This window comes from Triticum urartu, chromosome 4, assembly GCF_003073215.2.
Source record: "Triticum urartu cultivar G1812 chromosome 4, Tu2.1, whole genome shotgun sequence".
NCBI classification, from domain to species: Eukaryota; Viridiplantae; Streptophyta; class Magnoliopsida; order Poales; family Poaceae; genus Triticum; species Triticum urartu.
The window spans coordinates 29,627,473-29,647,092 of NC_053025.1; the positions used below are offsets into that span (position 1 = coordinate 29,627,473).

At 44.1% G+C, this 19,620-nt stretch overlaps 1 protein-coding gene, 2 non-coding genes and 2 pseudogenes across 3 annotated transcripts; 2 read left to right on the top strand and 3 right to left on the bottom strand.

The window, feature by feature from the left end:
* Positions 1-6: 6 nt before the first annotated feature.
* Positions 7-3,290, bottom strand: LOC125550437 (NADH-ubiquinone oxidoreductase chain 2-like). Its single transcript, XM_048713432.1, has 2 exons — positions 2,989-3,290; positions 7-602 (listed from the first exon to the last, which is right to left on the bottom strand). The coding sequence occupies exons 1-2, from the start codon at positions 3,140-3,142 to the stop codon at positions 7-9; spliced, it is 750 nt and encodes a 249-aa protein (XP_048569389.1). The 5' UTR covers positions 3,143-3,290.
* A 495-nt stretch (positions 3,291-3,785) lies between these two features.
* TRNAY-GUA lies at positions 3,786-3,868 on the bottom strand. Its single transcript has one exon. It is a non-coding gene; the product is annotated as a tRNA-Tyr (tRNA).
* Positions 3,869-4,067: 199 nt separating this feature from the next.
* On the bottom strand, positions 4,068-5,468 carry LOC125550435 (annotated as a pseudogene).
* A 6,447-nt stretch (positions 5,469-11,915) lies between these two features.
* LOC125553467 lies at positions 11,916-13,040 on the top strand (annotated as a pseudogene).
* Positions 13,041-19,179: 6,139 nt separating this feature from the next.
* Positions 19,180-19,253, top strand: TRNAW-CCA. Its single transcript has one exon. It is a non-coding gene; the product is annotated as a tRNA-Trp (tRNA).
* The last annotated feature ends 367 nt before the right edge of the window (positions 19,254-19,620 follow it).

The window sequence follows — 19,620 nt, forward strand, 5'->3', positions numbered from 1 at the left end:
CCTTACTCATGGCAACCTTCCGGCCGCCCAACGACCTATAACGCTAGTCACTACTCCCACTGGGGCTAGGAAGTAAGCCCCACAACCCAAAGCGGCGAAGAACAAATAGAATTTGCTACAAAAGCCGGCTAACGGGGGTATTCCTGCGTATGAGAACATTGTAATGGAGAAGGTCATAGCCGAAATAGGATTCGTTTTGGCTAGAGCGCCCAAATCCGCTATATATTTGACACGGGTTTGCCGTAATGCTGGAACTATGGCGAATGCATCTATCGTCATTGATGCATAAATAAATATACCAATTAGTAGTGATTGAATTCCTTCTATGGTTCCACATGAGAAACCAGTACGAATATAACCTACATGTCCAATCGAACTATGAGCTAGAGGTCTTTTGACTTTCGTTTGGGCCATGGCGGCCAGTGCTCCTAAGATCATAGAAGCAATGCTGCAGAAAAAGAAGATTTGTTGTAATGTACCCCCATAGGAAGCAACAATAGAAACACGTGACATATTTGCAGAAATAGAGATTTTAGGCGCAATAGAAAGGAATGCTGTCACCGGGGTGGGTGAACCCTCATAGATATCAGGTGCCCACATATATAGAGTCAAAAGAGAGATTGAGTCCGAGGGAGAGGGGGGTTTTCTTGGGGCTCGAGAGATTGAATAGATAGGGCCCCACAAGTTGTTAATTCGCCGCTGGGGAATTCACACAAAAGGGAAGGACTTATTCTCAACGAAAAAAGTGCTCTCTGAACCGAACGTGAAAGTTGTTTTCCATCAGACGGCTGTTCACGTAACTCCACTCTCGGCTTGGATTATATATCCATTTGGTCCGCTCTCGGCCATTCCACACGCTGCCTAGCAGAGACGTGGTTATCTGAAGTGGATTCTCTCTTTTGTAGTAGATGCCGAACCTGCTGCTCAGTGGGCGGGCGCAGCAGCTACATGGACCCCTTTCTTTATGTTGTTGCCAGCGCTTTCCCGGGCCGAGCCGGAATTCTTTATTAGAACGTCGGCAGGCAAAGCCCGAAGGAAGGCTGCTATCCCCTCGGCCTTCTTCCTTTTCGATGAAAAACAAATCGACATCTCAATCTCCGAAAGCGTTTTCCTTACCCAGCTAATATCCCCCCCTTCGTCGAGCCTTTCCTTTAGTGGTAAGGGATATGCACCTTATCTGAACGTCGGCAGGCATTCCGGAATTCTCCTTTTTTGGCCCCGGGTGAACATAGGCTCAAACATGATTGGAGGGGTCCTAGCTATGCCATGCGTTCAATAAAAAAAAGCAAGCCTCTGGGAAGCTGCAGGGATTACAAAAAGAGGGTGCTTTCCTGTGTTGCACTGAAAAAAGGACAAAGGAGAAGACGCTCTTCGACTTTCTTTCTTCCTCCCGCGCCCGCCTAAGCCCGGCCCGCGTTAGAGGGGAAGATTAGCAAAGCGGAAAAAGACAGAGGGAGGGGGAGCTGCATCTTATTCTCTTCGCGAGAACTTCAGGATCGGAGAAGCATTCGGAAGGGGAGAGGCCTTCATTTCGTTGGCAGAAGCTGAAACGATCCAAAAACGAACTCTGTTTAACATTTTCATAGATAGATGATATATATGGGAATAATATATACATCCCTTTACTTTACATGTCTATGTATCTATTTTGGAATCATCTCCCGATTCTCTTTTTTTTTTCTAATTCGCACTGCTCTTTCTCTCTAAATTGCATCAAAGAAAATAGAGAGAGAGAGAGAGCAGATGGATCCTATCCCCTATAACGAACACTCATTCCTATCTATTGATAGAAAAGAAAGATCTTCATCACGGACTTTTTCTTTGTTCTTTTTTTTAGATTGGAGGAATTCCTCATATCCAAGGCAGCTCCCCACAAACACCCCACCCATATGGCTATGCCCCCTTTTGAATCGACAGTAGATTGGGCTTCATAGCTACTTTCATTCTAAAGACGAATATTAGTCAATAGGCAGGCTTCTTTCAGTAGCAAACATATTCATTTTCACCGGGCTCCGCGCACCTTTGGTACTTCTGGAGGGCAAGCAGTTTTATAGTGACTTCTTTCTTAGGGTAGGGCGACGAATACTTCCAATTCCGGAAAGGTCATTGGGTCGCCTTTGGAAGCTAAAGCGAAAGTTGTAGAAAGCCAGTAGAAAAAGTGAAAGCTTGCTCGAAATGGCCTATACCCTAACCCTCGGAAGCGAAGACGCAAAGCGTCACTTTTTTCAAAAGGAAGGAGTTTTTTCTGACTGAATCCATCCATAAAGCCGCCAAGGAAACGAAGTTCGTTCCCTTTCATCAAGTGGGTAAGGTAGGCAAACCACTTAAGCTTTGCCTTAGACTGACGGAACAAAGCTAAGAAGTAGGCTGAATGGAAAAAGGAAAGGGACAAGGGCGGTCGTCGCTTGGCGCGAAGGCTGCTGGTTCGGTACGGTACTAAAGGTCCTCGGACTTCCAGGCGGTTTTTCTTTTGGGCTGCTGTGAACCCTTGGATCTCGCCAATACAGCCTCCTATGGTTTTCGTTACCGAGATATCTTTTCTTTTTTCCCAGGGATTTTTTGGGTAATCAGCTCCCATGCTGCAAACAGTCAAATCTGAACCTTGTCGCTCTTCTTTCCTCGTGGGCAGGAAGCACACCAGCAGCGTGCGTTGCGTGATTCCACTGTGTTTTTTGCACTTGACTGGGTGGACAGTTGACCGGAAGATAACTTCGATTCGCCCGGCCAGCAGGCGGGCGGCGTGCTTATCTTGTGTGACAACACTACAGAGCGAGTAGCTCTTCTAGTCGGGCAGCTGTGTGACAACACTCCTGAGAAAGCGGCGCTTTTGTGTAACATGCTATGGTCTCAACGCCCTTACGAGGTAGTGATGAGTTTCACGCGCTCTAAGCCCGGCCCGCGCGCAGTTAGGAGGATTGGCCGCTATCTGAGCGGTACCACCCACCCTACCCTACTACCTATAGGGGGCCGTCCGTCCTACAGCCGCCCGAAAAGGAACTGCAGTAATCTTGAATAGGAATCCTACAGCGATAAAAAGAATCCCCATAAAAATACCACTAGATCGAGCACCAGTGATTTCGTATCCGGTCAAAATCTTGGCTAATTGATCGAAGTGGGTAGCTCCAGTAGACCCATAGATCATGGAACAAATAGGGTGGGTAGGCCCAACCACCACACTACACGTATAGACGCGAACCCCCCTCCTTACCGTACGTGCGACTCTCACCGCATACGGCTCGCACAAAGACTCCAAAATCCATCCCGAGCTTTTTATTCCACCTCTCTCTCCTCTCCAATCCTCGATCAAACTAGCCTTCCCCAGCAAGAAAACGTATCCGCATTAGCAACAAAGCGCTCATCCCTTGCTTGTTCTTGAGCGCGCAAGGCGCTCAAGACGGTGATTCTTGCTTAAAAAAGGGCTAAAGCACTCCAGCTTCGAAGCTGGAGTTTGCAACTTCAAAACTACAGGTTTTAGCCCTCCTGCTGGGTGGGCGCTTCCTTCGTCTATCGTATGTCTCGCTTGGCTTCGTCCCGAACCAAGGAGGCATGATGGCGGGCGCGTGCGTGTGCCGACTGCAGAGACTACAAGCCGACGCCGGAAGCGACTCGCTTCTATTCTCGATTGGATATAGATGGGGAATCTCTATAGATCGTCTTTTTTCGACAACCTCTCTAAAACGCATACGAGAAAATTGCACTTCACGGCACGGCAAAAAAAAAGAGCTTCGCTCGGTTGGCCCTCCTAGGCTTCCGCCTACTTTCTCTTCTCTTAAGTCTACAACAAGTGGGAGAGGCAGGATTCGAACCTACGTAGAAAACCTTCAACAGATTTACAGTCTGTCGCTTTTGACCGCTCGGCCACTCTCCCCTTCCCGGGGATACGCCCTCCTCAAACAAAGGGTTCCTGAATAAGAAGGATGGCGGCCTTCGTTCTTAAGTTAAGAAGAGCAGATGGAACTATTAGATTTGCTAGCGTTCCGGGAGAATAAATAAGGTCATTTAGTAAGTTCATAACAACATGTAAAGCAAGGGGCAAAGCTTCTACGACAGCTTCCCCTTCATTGCCATCGTCGGCCTTCCCCAGCTCCCCTCCTTCGTCGCTTCTGGCTAAGCATCTTTCGGCGGAGGAAAGGAGGCGACTAGTCGCTTCTGGCGAAGCAGCGAGTTCATGAGCAAGTGAATGAACGAGCAGCGAGTGAAGTGCAACAGTCGTAAGTAAGGCTCGCCATGTTCCTAAAAGGAGTGACCATCTTTTCTTCCCTTCTACTGACACTGAGCGAGCAGCAAGCATAGGCAATAGTTTCCGTAGGGGTGGGGCGCAAGCAAGCGTTTTCAGGCTCCGCTAGCTAGCGTACTCTTCTGCTATCAATGAAACCGAAAGAAAAAACCAGTGCCCTTTCGTATAGATTGAGACGCAGTACTTTTTCTTTACTTCTTCCATACTAGGAAGAATGGAAGGAAATCCTTCGATAACACTTCTTCCTTATTTGAAGAAATGATATCCGACGCCCGTGGAAACTCTTTCATTTCAAAAAAGTTCTTCTTCTTAAGAAGCAAATAGCATTTCCTATTGATTTGTCCCCTGGACTAGACCTATGTAGATTCGGAATTATCCGTCGCTACGTTGTTCCCAAGGACTAGCAAAATCGAAATAGCGAAATTCTTGGGTCATCTCAATGGGTTCAGAAACCACACGTTTCTCTGGATCATCATAGCGTACTTCCACATATCCACTCAGAGGAAAGTCTTTTCGTAATGGATGACCCTCGAAACCATAATCTGTTGATATACGGCGTAAATCCGGATGATTGATGGAAGAAACACCAGACATATCCCATACTTCTCGCTCCCACCGGCCGGCTGATGGAAATAGACTGACTACTGGAGATATTCGTGTTACTTCGTCTGCACTTGTTTGTACACGAACGCGTGAGTTATACCGAGTACTCGGTAGATTATGGACAACTTCAAATCTTCGTTTTCGAGAGGGATGATCCACTCCGCAAATATCGATCGAAACTTGAACCCTTGTATAGGTATGCCATTTTAGAAAGCACAACAATGGAAATGGGTAGTCAGTATTGGTATAAGATCTATTCCCATGTTCCGATCTTTTCATTTTATGTACCCATTTCTTTGGTAAAAACTCCCAACTATATTGGAAAATGGATTGGTTATCCATAAATGAAAATAAAGAAAGCTTCATTTTGGTTCCGCTTCTTGCTCTAAGCAGAAAGACTTGAATGGCCGGTTGGGTTGGTCCGACCAAGAAAGGCATGGGAGTGGAGAGGCAGAAGTGAAAGACTGGCTACCAATAAAGAACCAAAACTGCATGCACACTTTATATAGTGATGTATCCAGGATCGGCTGCATGCTCTAGTGTTGAATCGGGTATAGAACCCAGGATGCTTTGTTACAATTCCGAATCCGCTAAACCATTGCTCGGGGAAAAGTATTTTACAGAGCATTAGTACTTATTCTGATCCTTTCCTTATATTAAATTCTAGTAGTTTATTTCAGTCGTATTCGTATCCTTACTACAGTTTAGTAAGGGTAACAAATAAAAGTATGCAGGTTCTATTTTATTGTTCCGAGACATATGATGATAGCATTGAGAATGAGAAATCTTTGCAAAATGCACGTATTATTAAGGAGTTCTGGAACGATTACTACGCTAAGCTGTTGCTGTCAGGACCCCGATCCTAAGTCACACCGATCTAGCATGTAACACATCATATCACTTTGCGGCCTCATGCACGGTATTCCCATGGGTGCCACCTTACCTGGCCCGGGACCGTTTGCGCCTTTTGGCTCACGTATATGATAGTGTCGCTAGCATCCATATGACAAAGAGCCCGGGCCGACATGGCTAGTCGTGAACCCAAAGCGGCACTAACCCATGGGGACAGGCATACATGAATCAACTTCGAGCATGTCGGTCAGCAGCGTGCGAATCCGGGCTGTAGCACTGGGCTAACAGGACTCCGGTAACCTGGGCTGTAGCAGGCTAGGCAGGACTCCGGATGTCACCGCGTGACATTTCCCCGAAGGGACAGACACAGGAACGAAGTGAAACACATGCCGGCCAGTCAAGTGTCCTGAGCAGTAGTGCTGGGCTAGCAGGACTCCGGTGAACCGGGCTGTAGCGGACTACTATGGCTCAAGGAGCACTAGACTACATTTCCCCATATGAGAGGCTGCCAAGGATAAACAACTAGATTGTCGGATCCCACACATACCAAGCATTTCAATCATACACACAATATGCTCGATATGTGTAAATACAACATGGCATCACAACATAACCCTACGACTCAAGTATTTATTCATTAGGCTCCGAGGAGCGAGATATTACAAACATAGGTCTCATGACCCAACATTCTGAGCATACAAGTCAAAGCACATGCGGAAGCTTAACATGTCTGGGTACAGACATCTACAAATGAAAAAGGCTTGAGAAGCCTGGCTATCTACCAGATCCTGCCGAGGTACAAGATCGTAGCTGAGGTATCAAGCTAAACGTCGAAGTCCACACAGAACTACTAGCGAGACTGACGTCTCTCTGCAAAAACATAAAATAGGCAAACGTGAGTACAAATGTACCCAGCAAGACTTACATCAGAACTAGCTACATATGCATCAGTATCAATAAAGGGGGTGGTGGAGTTTGACTGCAGCAAGCCAGCTTTGACTCGGTGGCTATCCTGAACTACGACTGCAAGAAACTCTCTTGAGGTGGCGCACACGAGTCCACATATTCACCATGCAATACACCACTATGGATCCGCTCCCGTCTACCTACGAGAACGCCATCCATAGCACTCACGCTTATCTTGCGCATTTTAGAGTATCCACATTCACTTGTCTATGTACTGTTATAGGCAACCCAGAAGTCCATTACCGCAGACACGGCTATTCGAATAGATGATGTTAACCCTGTAGGGGTGTACTTCTTCACACACGCTCTCACCACTTACCGCCGTTTACATGACATGTACTCGGCAACCTTCAAGCGGAAGCCCAACGAGGGTGTCGGCAACGACCTGAGTAACCACACAAGTCTCTAGTCCAAGTTTATCGCCTATTCGGGTTCCATCCATGAGGAGATCAGGCCGGAGTTTCGCTCACAGCCCCAAACAATGTGTGCAGGGTTCCCGAGACACCAAACGGGCGCCCGGTACACCATGCCACGTGCCTACCACAACACAGCCCACCCCTCGGTCAGCGCTGCGCACGGCCCCCAGCATACTACAAACACCAGTAACTACTTGCAACTCCTGGGCAGAGGACAAGGGCAGTTAATAAGTCGAGAGGGTCCATTGGTTTCGGGCCCAATGCATGGTAGTAACTGTTTCATGGATCACAAACACAGAACTCAGTTCCGGAGGACGGCTTCAATGAGACAACCCACCATGTACTCCTACATGGCCTCTCACCGCTACCTTTACCAAATCGTGTTCACACACTTAGCTCTTAACAGTAGGACATGTTTACACACCTCTGATTCATCCCCGATGAATCAGACCTGACTCAACTCTAAGCAGTAGCAGGCATGACAAACAAGCATGAATGAGTAGGCACATCAGGGCTCAAACAACTCCTACTCATGCTAGTGGGTTTCATCTATTTACCGTGGCAATGACAGGTCATGCAAAGGATAAAGGGGTTCAGCTACCGCAGCAAGTAACAGATGAATCGTTGTTGTCCTAATGCAGTAAAAGAGAGCAAGAGCGAGAGAGTGGGACTGTATCGGAATGAACAAGGGGGTTTTGCTTGCCTGGCACTTCTGAAGATAATATAGTTCTTCATCGGTGTCATCGAACTCGTCGGAACCACGTCTATCGGGAGGGGACAAACACCGGCAAACAAGAGGGAACATAATCAATGCAATGCAACAATATGATGCATGCTATGACATGGAATATGAATGTGTTTTGGGCTAATGCAAGCTAGAACAGACTGGAATGAGTCCATTTGAACCAAAGATTCAAATGCAAACCCATTTCATGAAATCATATTAGTGCATTAACTTGTTTCACCTAAACAGCAAGGTTAAAGTGTTCTAACATGCATGAAACCAGTACAGATGGATAGATTGAATTTTTCTGATAATTTTTCATATATAATTTGTTTGATTTGGAGTTACGGTTGAATTACTATGAATTTTTGAAGTTTGCAACATTTTCTTGAATTTCCTATATAAAAATAAATCCAGAAAATGCTTTACTGCGTCAGCATGACATAGGTGTGACCTCAGCAAGTCAACTGGGTCCGCAGGTCAAACCTGACCTGTGGGACCCATACGTCAGTGTCTTAGGCTGGTTTGGGTGGATGACAGGTGGGACCAGTCAACGTTGACTTGACCAAAGTCAAAGCCGACACGTGGGGTCCACACGTATTAGTACTAATCTTAACGTGGTGTTCGGTGGTGCACGGGCGCGTCGCTACGGTGCATTCGTGAGCAAATGGAGAGGCTGGGCAGCACCTGCTAGACACGGGGAGCACTAAGAGCAGCACGGTGAGGCCAGGGGAGCACGGAGGCTATGCATGCAGCAACAATGGCGGACGGCGGCTCCGGTGCTCGTGGGGAACGGCGCTACGGCATGGGGGCGAGCTTGCTGAATTAGGGGAGAAGGTCAGTGGCTCACGGCGATGACGAGGGGACGCTCGGCGAGGTCGGGGACGGTCCGGAGCCGACGAATTTGACAGAGATGGCCGGCGGTCCCGAGGTTGAAGAAGGAATCGATGGCGGCGCTTCGAGGCGTCCGGCGTCGCGTGAGTCGACGGAGAGGACGAGGTAGACGAGGCAGAGCTTCTGGACTCGGGTGGAGGGCGAGGAGGTGGCTCTAAGCATGGTGGCAGCGAACGGCGGCGGCGGTTGCTCTAGGGTGAGCTCGGGGAAGGGCTAGAGGCGAGGGGGAGAGCAGAGAGTGAGGGGAGAGGCAGAGGGGATCGAGGGGGGTCGCGTGGCAGTGTCCAAGGCGAGGGGGAGCAGCTGCGGGGCTAGCAGGAGGTGGCCGCGGCTCGGCTGTGCGCGCGCCACGCACAACGCCAGTAGGCGTGAGGAAGACGACGCGCGAGGGGCTGGGCTGGGCCTAGTGGGCCGGCTGTCTACTGGGCCGCTAGTGGGCTGCTAGGTAAGTTGCACAGGTAACCTCTCTCTCTCACCTTTGTTAATGTTTTTCTATTTCTGTGTAACTTCTGGGCTTTATTAAAAATACCAGAACGTTTCCAAAAATCCTGAAAATAATTGTGGCCTCTGGTTGGAATATTCCCAACAGCCCTCACTTAAGTTATGATTAATTGAGCATTTAAAATATTATATAGCATTTAAATGCCCAATTGTAAATAACATATGATTTAATTCAAAAATCCGGGATGGCCTAGAAATATGTGCATCATTTTTGTCAGAGGTGCTGGACCAATTCAAAAATGATGAACATTTCAAAAGGGCATCTTGGGATCATTGAAAAGATTTAAGTTTGAACCTGGTTCAATTTCCTTTGCTGCTAGGGTTTATTATCCCCCATTTCAAATTAAAGAAGTAATTTAGACAAGATGCATGGATGCTTGTGCCACTAATTGCAAACAATTCTAGGGCTGTGACAGCTGTTGGATATTGACAAAACGAAAAAGACTTCTAATGTTGATAAGTATCAGGATGATGTTAGAAAGTTGTTGATTAATGAAAAGAAGAATCAAAATGGTGTGTTTTACGATACTGAATTAATAGATTTACATAATCAAATTGCAGATTGCACAATGAAGTTCGATGAGGATAATCTATTTAAAGTAACTCCTAACATAGTAAAGTTCCTTGATTAATAAAGATCAGCCTAACGCTAAGCAATATCTAAATGGTTTCCTACCAAGTAGCTTACCTATGCTTAAGATGTTTGGTATCTATACGCTTGAGGCTATCATGATTCATGTACTAGGCTTGGTATTCAACACTCTTCAGGAATCATCCGCAGTTAAGGCAGCTAGATTTATAGATCAACTTAATTCAACTGTACGAGAACAAGCAAGGTTTCTACAATACAAAGCACCAGGTAGTGGTAAGGTGGAAGCAGTACTCACTAGTAAGGTAGAATCAGTTAAGGATGTTGTTCAGCCCAAAGGTGCTAGCAAAAAAGAGAAAAAGAAAAAGATTCAGTGTCACTATGATATCGGGAAATACTTGCTCCAATTCATGATTGAAAGAAATGTTCTACATATATCAACAGATAGGGGAGTAACAAAAGAAGATCCAGTGCTGGTTCTTAAGAAAGGTCAAGGGTATATAGAGAATTCTAGTTATGTTATGTGCAATTTGAACATAAATCTGCTCCCTATCAAACTCAATCTTCCGATGCTTTGCAAACCCTTGGATTGGCAACCAGCAGAGAGGGGGTCTGATCCTGATACATTATCGGATCTGATAGGAGGTTACTTATGCAAACCCACGGGGGATATCTAGAATCACTTTCGGCTATTAACTTCCCATGACTTAAACCACTTCTATATAAAGTTACATAAAAAAGAATACAAGCAGATGTGTGATATTTTGAATGGGCTTCAGTCTCAAGCGTTTGAAATAAACAAAAGGCTCTTGAGATTTCTGGAAAAGAATCGTCAATGTTTAGTTGAGTGTGGGCTTCTTTTACCAAATGCTCTAGCCCGCGTGAATCCGACAGAAGCCTCAGACATATTGAGGGAGTGCTACTTCAATAACGTCAAAGGTATTAAGAATGCTTGTAGCTATAACATACTGTTAAATAAATTATTAAAACAGGTGCAGCAGGCTAGTTATGAAGATTTTGTAATAAGACTTGCGTCAGCATACGAAGGTTATCAATTCTATTTGCCAGCATTCATGGACTTCCATGGTAGAATCTACCGTTCAGGTGTATTGCATTTTCATGAGCGTGATTTGTCAAAAAGTTTATTACTCTTTTCTGCCGATCATCCTCAACCTCCAGCACAAAACCACCTGTCGGAAAAAAAGAATCTCAGTCAACACTTAGCATGTGCTGCAGCCTTTAAGTATCCAAAGTTCTCGAACTTAGATGATGCCCTTAAATGGTATAACGAACACCAGACTGAAATGTTTACTTCGGACGAAAGTTTCATTCAATTTGCTGCGCAAGCTAGTGATCCATTTTTTTTCATAGCCAAGATCCTTTCTCAGGATGAAGGAGTGAGTAATTATCATCAGGTTCCAGTGACCCAAGATGCGAGTGCGAGTGCATATCAAATTATGAGTTATCTCTTGCTTAACTTAGAAATGGGAAGGAGAACGAATCTTCTTCCATCTTAAGACGGTAAAATCCAAGATGTGTACATGTGCTTGCGGGATGAGCTTAATAAATTCTTGGATACCAGATTGAATAATGGTAGTAGTAGTAATTAGAAGAAAAAAATCATAGATTCTATGTTAACCAGAAAGTTCATCAAAGGATTGTTTATGCCATCTCCACAGGGGTCCGTCCGGTTCTTCCTCAAATGGGTTGCCTCAATCTTTATCAAAGTTTTGGTATCTAGCTTATCCAGCTACAGTATAGTATACTCCTTCTTTGCTCGATAGAGCTCTTTGAATCCGCTTCAACTAAATGCGTAAAATAGAGTAATTTCTTCAAAAGCCAGTTTCTTTCGAGAAGGCAGGAGGCCCATAGCGAGTTACAATAGTGCCAGTTCTTGTATGGAAGGCCGTAATTCCGGTAACCTCGACTGCTCTAAGAATGATCCGGGCTAGCCGGGCACATCACATCAAAGTTAGGTCATTTGTTAAAAACATGGCAAATAGCTCAGTTGGTTTGGTAAGGGAGCTATTCTCTCACTTAAACCACTCCCATATTAGGTATTCTATCTCGTCTTAAAGTTCCCCCGCATTACCCATAACTTACCACCTGTATCTCCGGAACTCAAATCACAAAATGACAATGCTTTCGATAGTCTGTACTAAATTACTTTGTATGAATGCACATCTCGGCCGTCAGGTAGCTGATCACCATTTCAAAGTCTATATCCGTGGTTCAAGAAATGGAATTGCTATTCTCGATTCAGACAAGACACTGATTTGTTTACGAAACGCTCTTCATTTTATAGGATCTCCCAGTCGTCAAAAAGGCCGTTCCTTCTTTTTAAAGACCAATCATTTATTTATTTATGAGATAACGAAAGAAATGGCGAGCTACTTAAGAAGCTATTTAAGAAATGTGAATTCTCATTGTTTCGATGATTCTCAATGGAAGATCGGGGCGTTTTTGACCAATTCTTTTGCAAATAAAAAAATTCCATTCAAGAAAGAAGAAGATCAATTTTGGGTTGAACCAACAACCTGATTGTGTGGTTATTCTGAATGCAGATAGAAAGTCTTCGGTCATACTGGAAGCTGATCGATCACAAATACCTATTCCATCCTTAGTTGATTCTACGATCCCATGGGAATCCTATAAAAGAATCACTTATCCCATCCAAGCGAATGATCCTATATAGTTCGTATATCTATTTCGTCATTCAATCATGAAAACAGTGATTCTTGAACAGAATGCGATTAGTAGAGAAGCACAATCTCTCAGAGTCACTTTGAGTACGGGGAAGTCCGCGGGAGGGATGAGATCCGCCTGCTACTCCACCTCTTCTTCTTCCCCAATAGACGAAGAAGAAAATAGGGCCAAGGCACTATTGGAGATGCGCAAAAAATATCCATCGGGAGATGGCGCTGACGCTGACGCTAACGCTCGCAAGGCAGTTTTGTAGGCAATTTCTAAAAATACTTTTTTTTTCGTTGAGCTCATAACCCGGTTTGGGCTGATTGACTCTGAGAGAGATCAAGGGGTCGCGGGCTCACACCTTGCTTTTGCGCATAGGATCGAAGAGATCCTAGAATTTAATGGAAAGAGCAGCGGCTCTCTGAAAGACCTCATTGATCTTAAATTGGATTTGGAAGACGCCTCTAAAAGAGAGGAGATTCTACTTCCATATTTTTCCTCAAAAAAAGAGGCAAAGTCCTAGTGTGATACAAAAAGAAATAATGGGCAAGGGCGGGGAATGATAGGTTCATAGATGTGGTGTAATCAGTTCTTCATTTGAAGAGTTAGTTGGCTGGCCTACCGGCCCACAGATGTAGAGAGGTTGCCCCCACCATCCTCTTGAACTGCAAAATCAAAGCGATTCCTGTTGATGGAAGAAAGGCTAATTTCGTTTGATCCGATCCGCCTATGCCAGTTCGAGTCTGGCGAGTCGCTATCATCTGTTGCCCTAACTTTTTCTATTAGCTCATCTTGTCCGTAGTGATATTTTGGAGAAGGAGCAATTAGCGGCGTGAGAAAGGTAGAAAGAAGCAATCTCGAAAGCTAGTGCTAGTTGTGGCTTTTTGTACTAATCTTGTTTGTTCGGTAGCTCGCATCAGCAACTTGAAAAGGAATAGAAAACAAGGCTATTTCCCCCACACCAGGGGCGGGCATTACGCTCAAGCAGGGGAAGTCAATTTGACTGCTGCTCGAGAACCTGTTTGAACAAGAAGAAGTAGCATGGCTCCAGCAGGGCAGAGCCAATTGGCTACGACATGGTGACCGAAATACAATTTTTTTCCACCACTTTGCAATTGCAAGAAAAAAGAGGAATCTGATCAAGTACTTGATGAGAGATACTGGAGATCGAATAGAAGGTAATGACTTACTCGATGCACATATTTAGGGCTATTTCTCTCATTTGTTTAATACGCAATTCTCTTCGATAAGAAGGGTTCTCTTGTGTTCCAGGGTTGATTAAGCGTCTGGTGGAACAGAGATACATTGTGTGAGGCCAAATTGCCTGACGAATTGATGAATATGGCTCAATATAGACTGGTCCAGGTATACCGGTCAGTCTTGAGCCACCAGGATAGCCTTCCACATATCTTGTTCCTCCCTTGAGTGGTAACTCTTTTCTAACCTTAGAATCCTGAACCAATTTGCTCCAAAGACTCTGTCATTGAAAGGAGTCCATAGGTTGATAAAATAGGTTTTCATGAAAACCACACGTAGATAGAAAAGGTAAGAGTTACACGTGCCAGAAGCGAGGAATACCGCTCGGAAGCACGATTGAACCTGTCCTCATTCACTGCTATCTCCATATATTGGATGCCAAGCTTGAAAGGGTAATGGTCCGAGAGGATGGGGCCGTAGTCTTCTATTACGCACGCTACGCAGACGATATGGTCTTCGGCTTACCGAGAGGGGATAAGTCCACGCGAGTCACCCAGGGTCTCAAAAATGTCTTAGCTAGAGTCCTTAGGGAGCTCCTACAGGGCTTCACTTCTACTGAAATTTCCAGAAAATAACCAGGGAGGCTACAAATTATCGGCTTGCCCCTGTCTCTGAAAAGTGAAGGTCAGCTCCACGTGGGTATTCCATCCAAACGATGAGAGAAGAGGATGACACTTGTTCGTATTGAAAACCAGAGATGAAGGGAAAGAGGTTTGATTGGAACATGTTCTACAAGAACTCCTGTGTAGAACACGCCCGTTTCTATTCTATGGGCTGGCTTCAGGCCAACCCTACTGCTGAAGTAGAAAGCATCATATTCCGGTTTTTCCAACACTTGATCAGGAACCGGGCGCAGAAATTCCTTGAAGAGAAGGGGATGCCTACAACCAATGCCTAAATAAAGGCATATGTTGAAAAGTGCAACTACTAATAGATTCAGTAAAGGAAGGCCCGGAATGGGCTGAGCTACTGCCCGAAATAGAAGAGGACGACTAGAGTAGAGGAGCCTAATTCCAATCCAAACAATTGACGAGGGAGTCTAATTATTTTTCCGTTCTTGATTGTTTCAATTGCACTTTCTTCATTGGAGGGTTGCTTGGAAAGTGCGATAGTTACGGCGCTTGGAGTATACGGATTGAATTCTTCCTTCTTCTATAGGTCTTTCTGGGCGGCGAGACGGAAAAAAGGTGTAGAGAGGGAGAAGGTACATAAAAAGGATTTCTAAGGTAGAAAAGAGGCATCCACCAGTCATTGAGAACAGCTAATCCCAGAATTAGCAGGCCGGTATGCGAAGAGAATTCGGTATTGGATCCGCGAGTCCAGGTGAAGAACAGTCCAATATGGGTGGATTACCTTTTTCTGAAGGATAAGTCTGGGACTGACTGAACTGAATGTATAGCGTCAAGATAAGAAGCACGGTAGTCGAAGATGTACCTTGTGGGGTGGGGTACGAGTAGACCAGACCAATGATGAAAAGCATAGATACGAGCATGGCCTCCCTGTCTCAAAAGCAGGCCGCCAAGGGTGCTCGCATGAAGCATTTCTCACTCATAAATAAGTAGTTATCACAAATTTAGAAACATGCTCTGATTTTTCTTATCGAATTTCATTCAGATTTTCCAGTATTCGGAGTTGCTTGGGAAAAGGTCTAGTCAGGGTCGGTTCTGTTCGGAGTTTCGGGTTGATCGGAAAAAAACACCTTAATTAAGACTTTTGTATAGTTTGTGTCAACCTGAGTTTGGTTAAGTGCCCGCCCGCCTAGATAGATACATAAGTGTCAGTTTGAATGAAGTCAAGTGTAAACCGTGTCAACAACGAGAAATTGAAGTGTAAATATGGATGGTTTGAAGTGGAAACCTTAACATGCAAAAGTGTCTACCTCATTAGAAAAGCAAGTATCTACCGGCGATATATTCATTCGAGTATCAACCGGCGTCAACCAGTTGTCAAACTCCAAATATTTCCTTCGTAGGGGCATGAGGAAGTTGCTAAACCGGTTGTAAAGTGGCTCCGATAAAAACCATCATTGCTTTATTTTTTTACATTTCATCTAGTAACATGCATGAATGGATATGGTGGGTAAGATTTGAAAACGTTTGACATCAACCGGGCTCTACTTTGCTTTTACTTTACTTCACTTGCCAGGTCATTGTTGTTGATATTGAGGTGAGGACTCTCTCTTTATTCTCGTTTTATTTCTCACTAAATGATCTAACAAACGCATGATTTGATTACTAAATACTGAGTCATTGAACGGATATTTGAGTAAATTCACCTTTTTCTATGAAAGCAAGGATTGGGCTGGGTTGCTTATTCGTCATCACGGAGCAACCCGGTACCTTTTCTTAGGCGAGCGACTGAGACGAGAGCTTTCAATTATGCTGTTTTGGTCAAATCCCAGGGCTCTTTCTGATTTGATTAAATACTTCTATGTTGTATGATAATAGAAAGTCAAGATCTCACTCGCTTTTTCTGCTTTGTATTCTCGGCTGTTGCCTTTTTCCACATCGATTGCTATATGAGTTCCATCCTCAACCTATCTATGCTCAAAGAACTGGATCACGGAACTCCCAGCCCTTCGCCCCAAGGCTACGAAAACGTTTCTACTCCCTTTCCCTTCCCAACGTCATATCTTTCTTCGACAAGAAGGAAAGATCACTCTCTATCTAAATGATAGAACCACTGGCACGGTACCTTTCACATTGGTAAGTCAAATCCTGGTGAAGACATCACGAGCAATGACACGACGACATCATCTCCACTTCGTAGCCCATCGGTCTTCATTCATTGAAGCCAGGGCATTGACTGACTTTCAGCGATCGCTATAAGAAAGACATAAAAAAAGTTCTCCTAAACCTGTTCCTTTCCGTTACTACTACATGGAATTGGAAGTCTAGGAGCAGGACTAACCTTTTTCTTTCATTTAAATAAAGTCGAGATGTAGCTTTCTCTATCTCAGTAAATTATTCCACCTCCATTCATTGGAGAACAAAGCGTTATCTGATTAGATCCTTGCTTCAAACTCAACCAAATCAAGTTTCCAAAATAGATGTGGAAGAGGCAAAGGGAAGAGCGGGGTTGCTGAATTGTTTCTTAGAGCCGGACGAAACATCTATCTCTATTTACAATACCCTTACCCCCAAGAAAACTTTGTCGAAAAAGGTTTTCATCGTAATAGGGATTGCACCTCAACATGGCAGCCCTCAATTCTGCCAATTGTGTGTGAGTTGTACTCTTCTAGGCTTCCTCTTTGCCTCAAGTGATTAAACTCATCAACTACACCAACCACATTTCTTACCTCAAACCTCTCTACAATCTCTTGAATTCACTCTTGCCAAGATACTTGTCCCCTATTCACTAAGAAACTGTTGTACCAGCTTTCAGCTCTCCCCCTAAGGTGCATAGCCGAAAGTTCTACCTTGTACCAATCCGTAACTTGGTACACCGGAAAATAATGTTCACACTTTTGTATCCAAGACCTGGCCCCTTCAAATATTGGAAAATAAACTCTAGGAGGTTGATGTATCTGCTGCCCATATTGATATTGATTTTGCGGCCTTTGTTCTTGCAGGTATTGGTACGGGTCATGTTGTTGAGTTGGAAGCAGTTGGTTAATGTAAGTATATATTGGCACTTCTGGTTTCATGGAATTTCCAGCATAGGGCAAATGTATTGGTTGGGAAAATTGGATATTTGGTATTGAATTGGGTCTTGGTTGTGGTGGTGGAGGTGCAGGATTAGGTCTAATATTATCATGTTTTGAGCTGTGAGGAAGGCCATAGGTGGCTGGAAACAAGTGTTCGTGCCAAGGTTTTGAGGGGTATAGAGAGGGTTATTTTTGTGATTGGGTCTTTTAGTTGCTTTGCTACTAGAGTTCTAGGTGGTCAGGGGTTTAAAGGTCTGGAATAGGTGTGAGTGGTGGTCGTATTCAGTACCAATGGTATGGTAATTGGAGGTTCGGGTGGTTCAGGCCTAGGATAAGAGCTAGAGGCTTGTTGAGGGGTAGGCATGGTTTCAACTTCACTGGCAACAGCTAGTAGGGACATTTGTTGTGGTGTTCTAGGAAAATGAACCATATTGCCCCTAGTTGTGTTAATCGAGCTATGCTCTTCTTCAACGCTCCGCGCCTTCCAAAAAGTAGTTTTGTTGCTTGCGCTTTAATTTAGGAGTTTCAACTTAACTAGCATATGTGCATTTGGGTTGTTGGCATATGTCGGCTACATACTGGATGCTTTTCCATCATTGTTCGACTTGCACAGAAACAATGGGTCCCTTCTGGTTTATTTTTCTCCCTCCAAGTTTGTTCTTCACTGTAATGTGTGTCAACTCAACAAGAGTGAGCACACCCTTCCTGCTAGTCTTCTTCAACCTTTGTCTGTTCCATTACAACCTGGGTCTTCTATTTCAATGGATTTTATTGAGGCACTCCCCAAGTTTTATGGTTATAGCTCAATACTTGTGGTCGTGGACCATTTCACTGGCTCATTTCATTCCTCTATCTCACCCTTTTAGCTGTATACCCTATCTTGTATCCAGTAGTAAGTCTACTCTTCTTACCCCCCTCTCCTCTACCTTTTGTGGCCCATCTATTAGCTTTTTGACCATCTTTGAGTCATAGCGAGACGGCTCTATCTCTTTTCACAAGTACAGCCGTAAGTACAATTGCGGGCGTCAACGATCAGCAGTACTGAGCTACGGAAAGTATATTGAATTATAGCTACGGAAAGTCTATTGAAAGGACCTAATTATTGCTCTATATATCAATATAGTGGGGCTTCATTCATAAGATTTATAAACTTCCATAATATTTTCTCTATGGTGAAGTAATTTCATCGATAACCACTAAACGATTAAGTAGCGATGTATGCAAAGCTAGACAACAAACATTTCATAATACACTCGTTCTGCATATCTTTAGGATAAAAGATAAAACTGCGAAAAAATCCGTTTTCCTAAATAAAAAGATCAAGAAATCTATTATGTATGGTTCTTATTTCGTTGAAAACGTTTCCATGAGACTTTCTTTCATTGAAGAAGTCCATGACTTGTTCTAGGTGATATGAGGTTGAACAGGCTTTAGAAAAAAAGCAAAGAAGGGTACATGAGGGTGGAATAAAAATCAAAAAGATGACCCCTTCTTTCTTCCTGAGCATTACCGATAAATATTCATTCTTTATACGTTAGGTTGGGTTCAGATGTATATCATTTATTATATGAAACCAAAAGGAAGAAATGACAAGAAAGTTGTATATAGATGGAGGAATAAATTATGATGTGGAAAACAAGATAGGGGTTCAAATCCTGTCATCCCTACCTATTACTTCTCCTATGGGCAGTAACGAGGGATCAATTGAGATCGATTCAAATTGGACAAAATTCAGAGTTTCATTTTTCTATATGCATGAGGTACAAAAATCATCCTTTTCTTTACTGCTTTATCTCCCGGAAAGCGCTCTTAGTTCAGTTCGGTAGAACGTGTGTCTCCAAAACCCAATGTCGTAGGTTCAAATCCTACAGAGCGTGATTCTGTTCTTGTTATGTCGAATCCAAAAAAAAAGAACTTATATAAATATAAGAAAATGAGACAGTAATGAGGTCCATATCGTCATCGTAATAAAAAGAAAGATCTGCAAGCATTCTTTATGGGAGTCGTGGCTTTCTGATTTGAAGTTGCTGGAAAAGGACCTCTGTGATCGGTTGATCATTAGTCGTTTTTTTAAGGTAAGCGGGCAGGGGTTTCTTGATCGAAACCGAACTTCAATTCCACCCAGCTCAGATTCTATGCAGCAGTGGGGAAGACCTGTTTATACTTTTATTGAGAATTCCATTTCTTCCTGCCGCACCCCAATTCTTTCCCAGTAGTTGAAAATTGATATGATATCTTGAATCC

Bases quoted from the DNA above. Each gene is read 5' to 3' on its own strand.
- LOC125550437 (XM_048713432.1), bottom strand. From the start codon at position 3,142: ATGATCTATGGGTCTACTGGAGCTACCCACTTCGATCAATTAGCCAAG. The intron at 603-2,988 runs GGGCGGCTGTAG...TTTTGACTCTAT, and splicing joins GATTACTGCAGTTCCTTTTC to ATATGTGGGCACCTGATATC.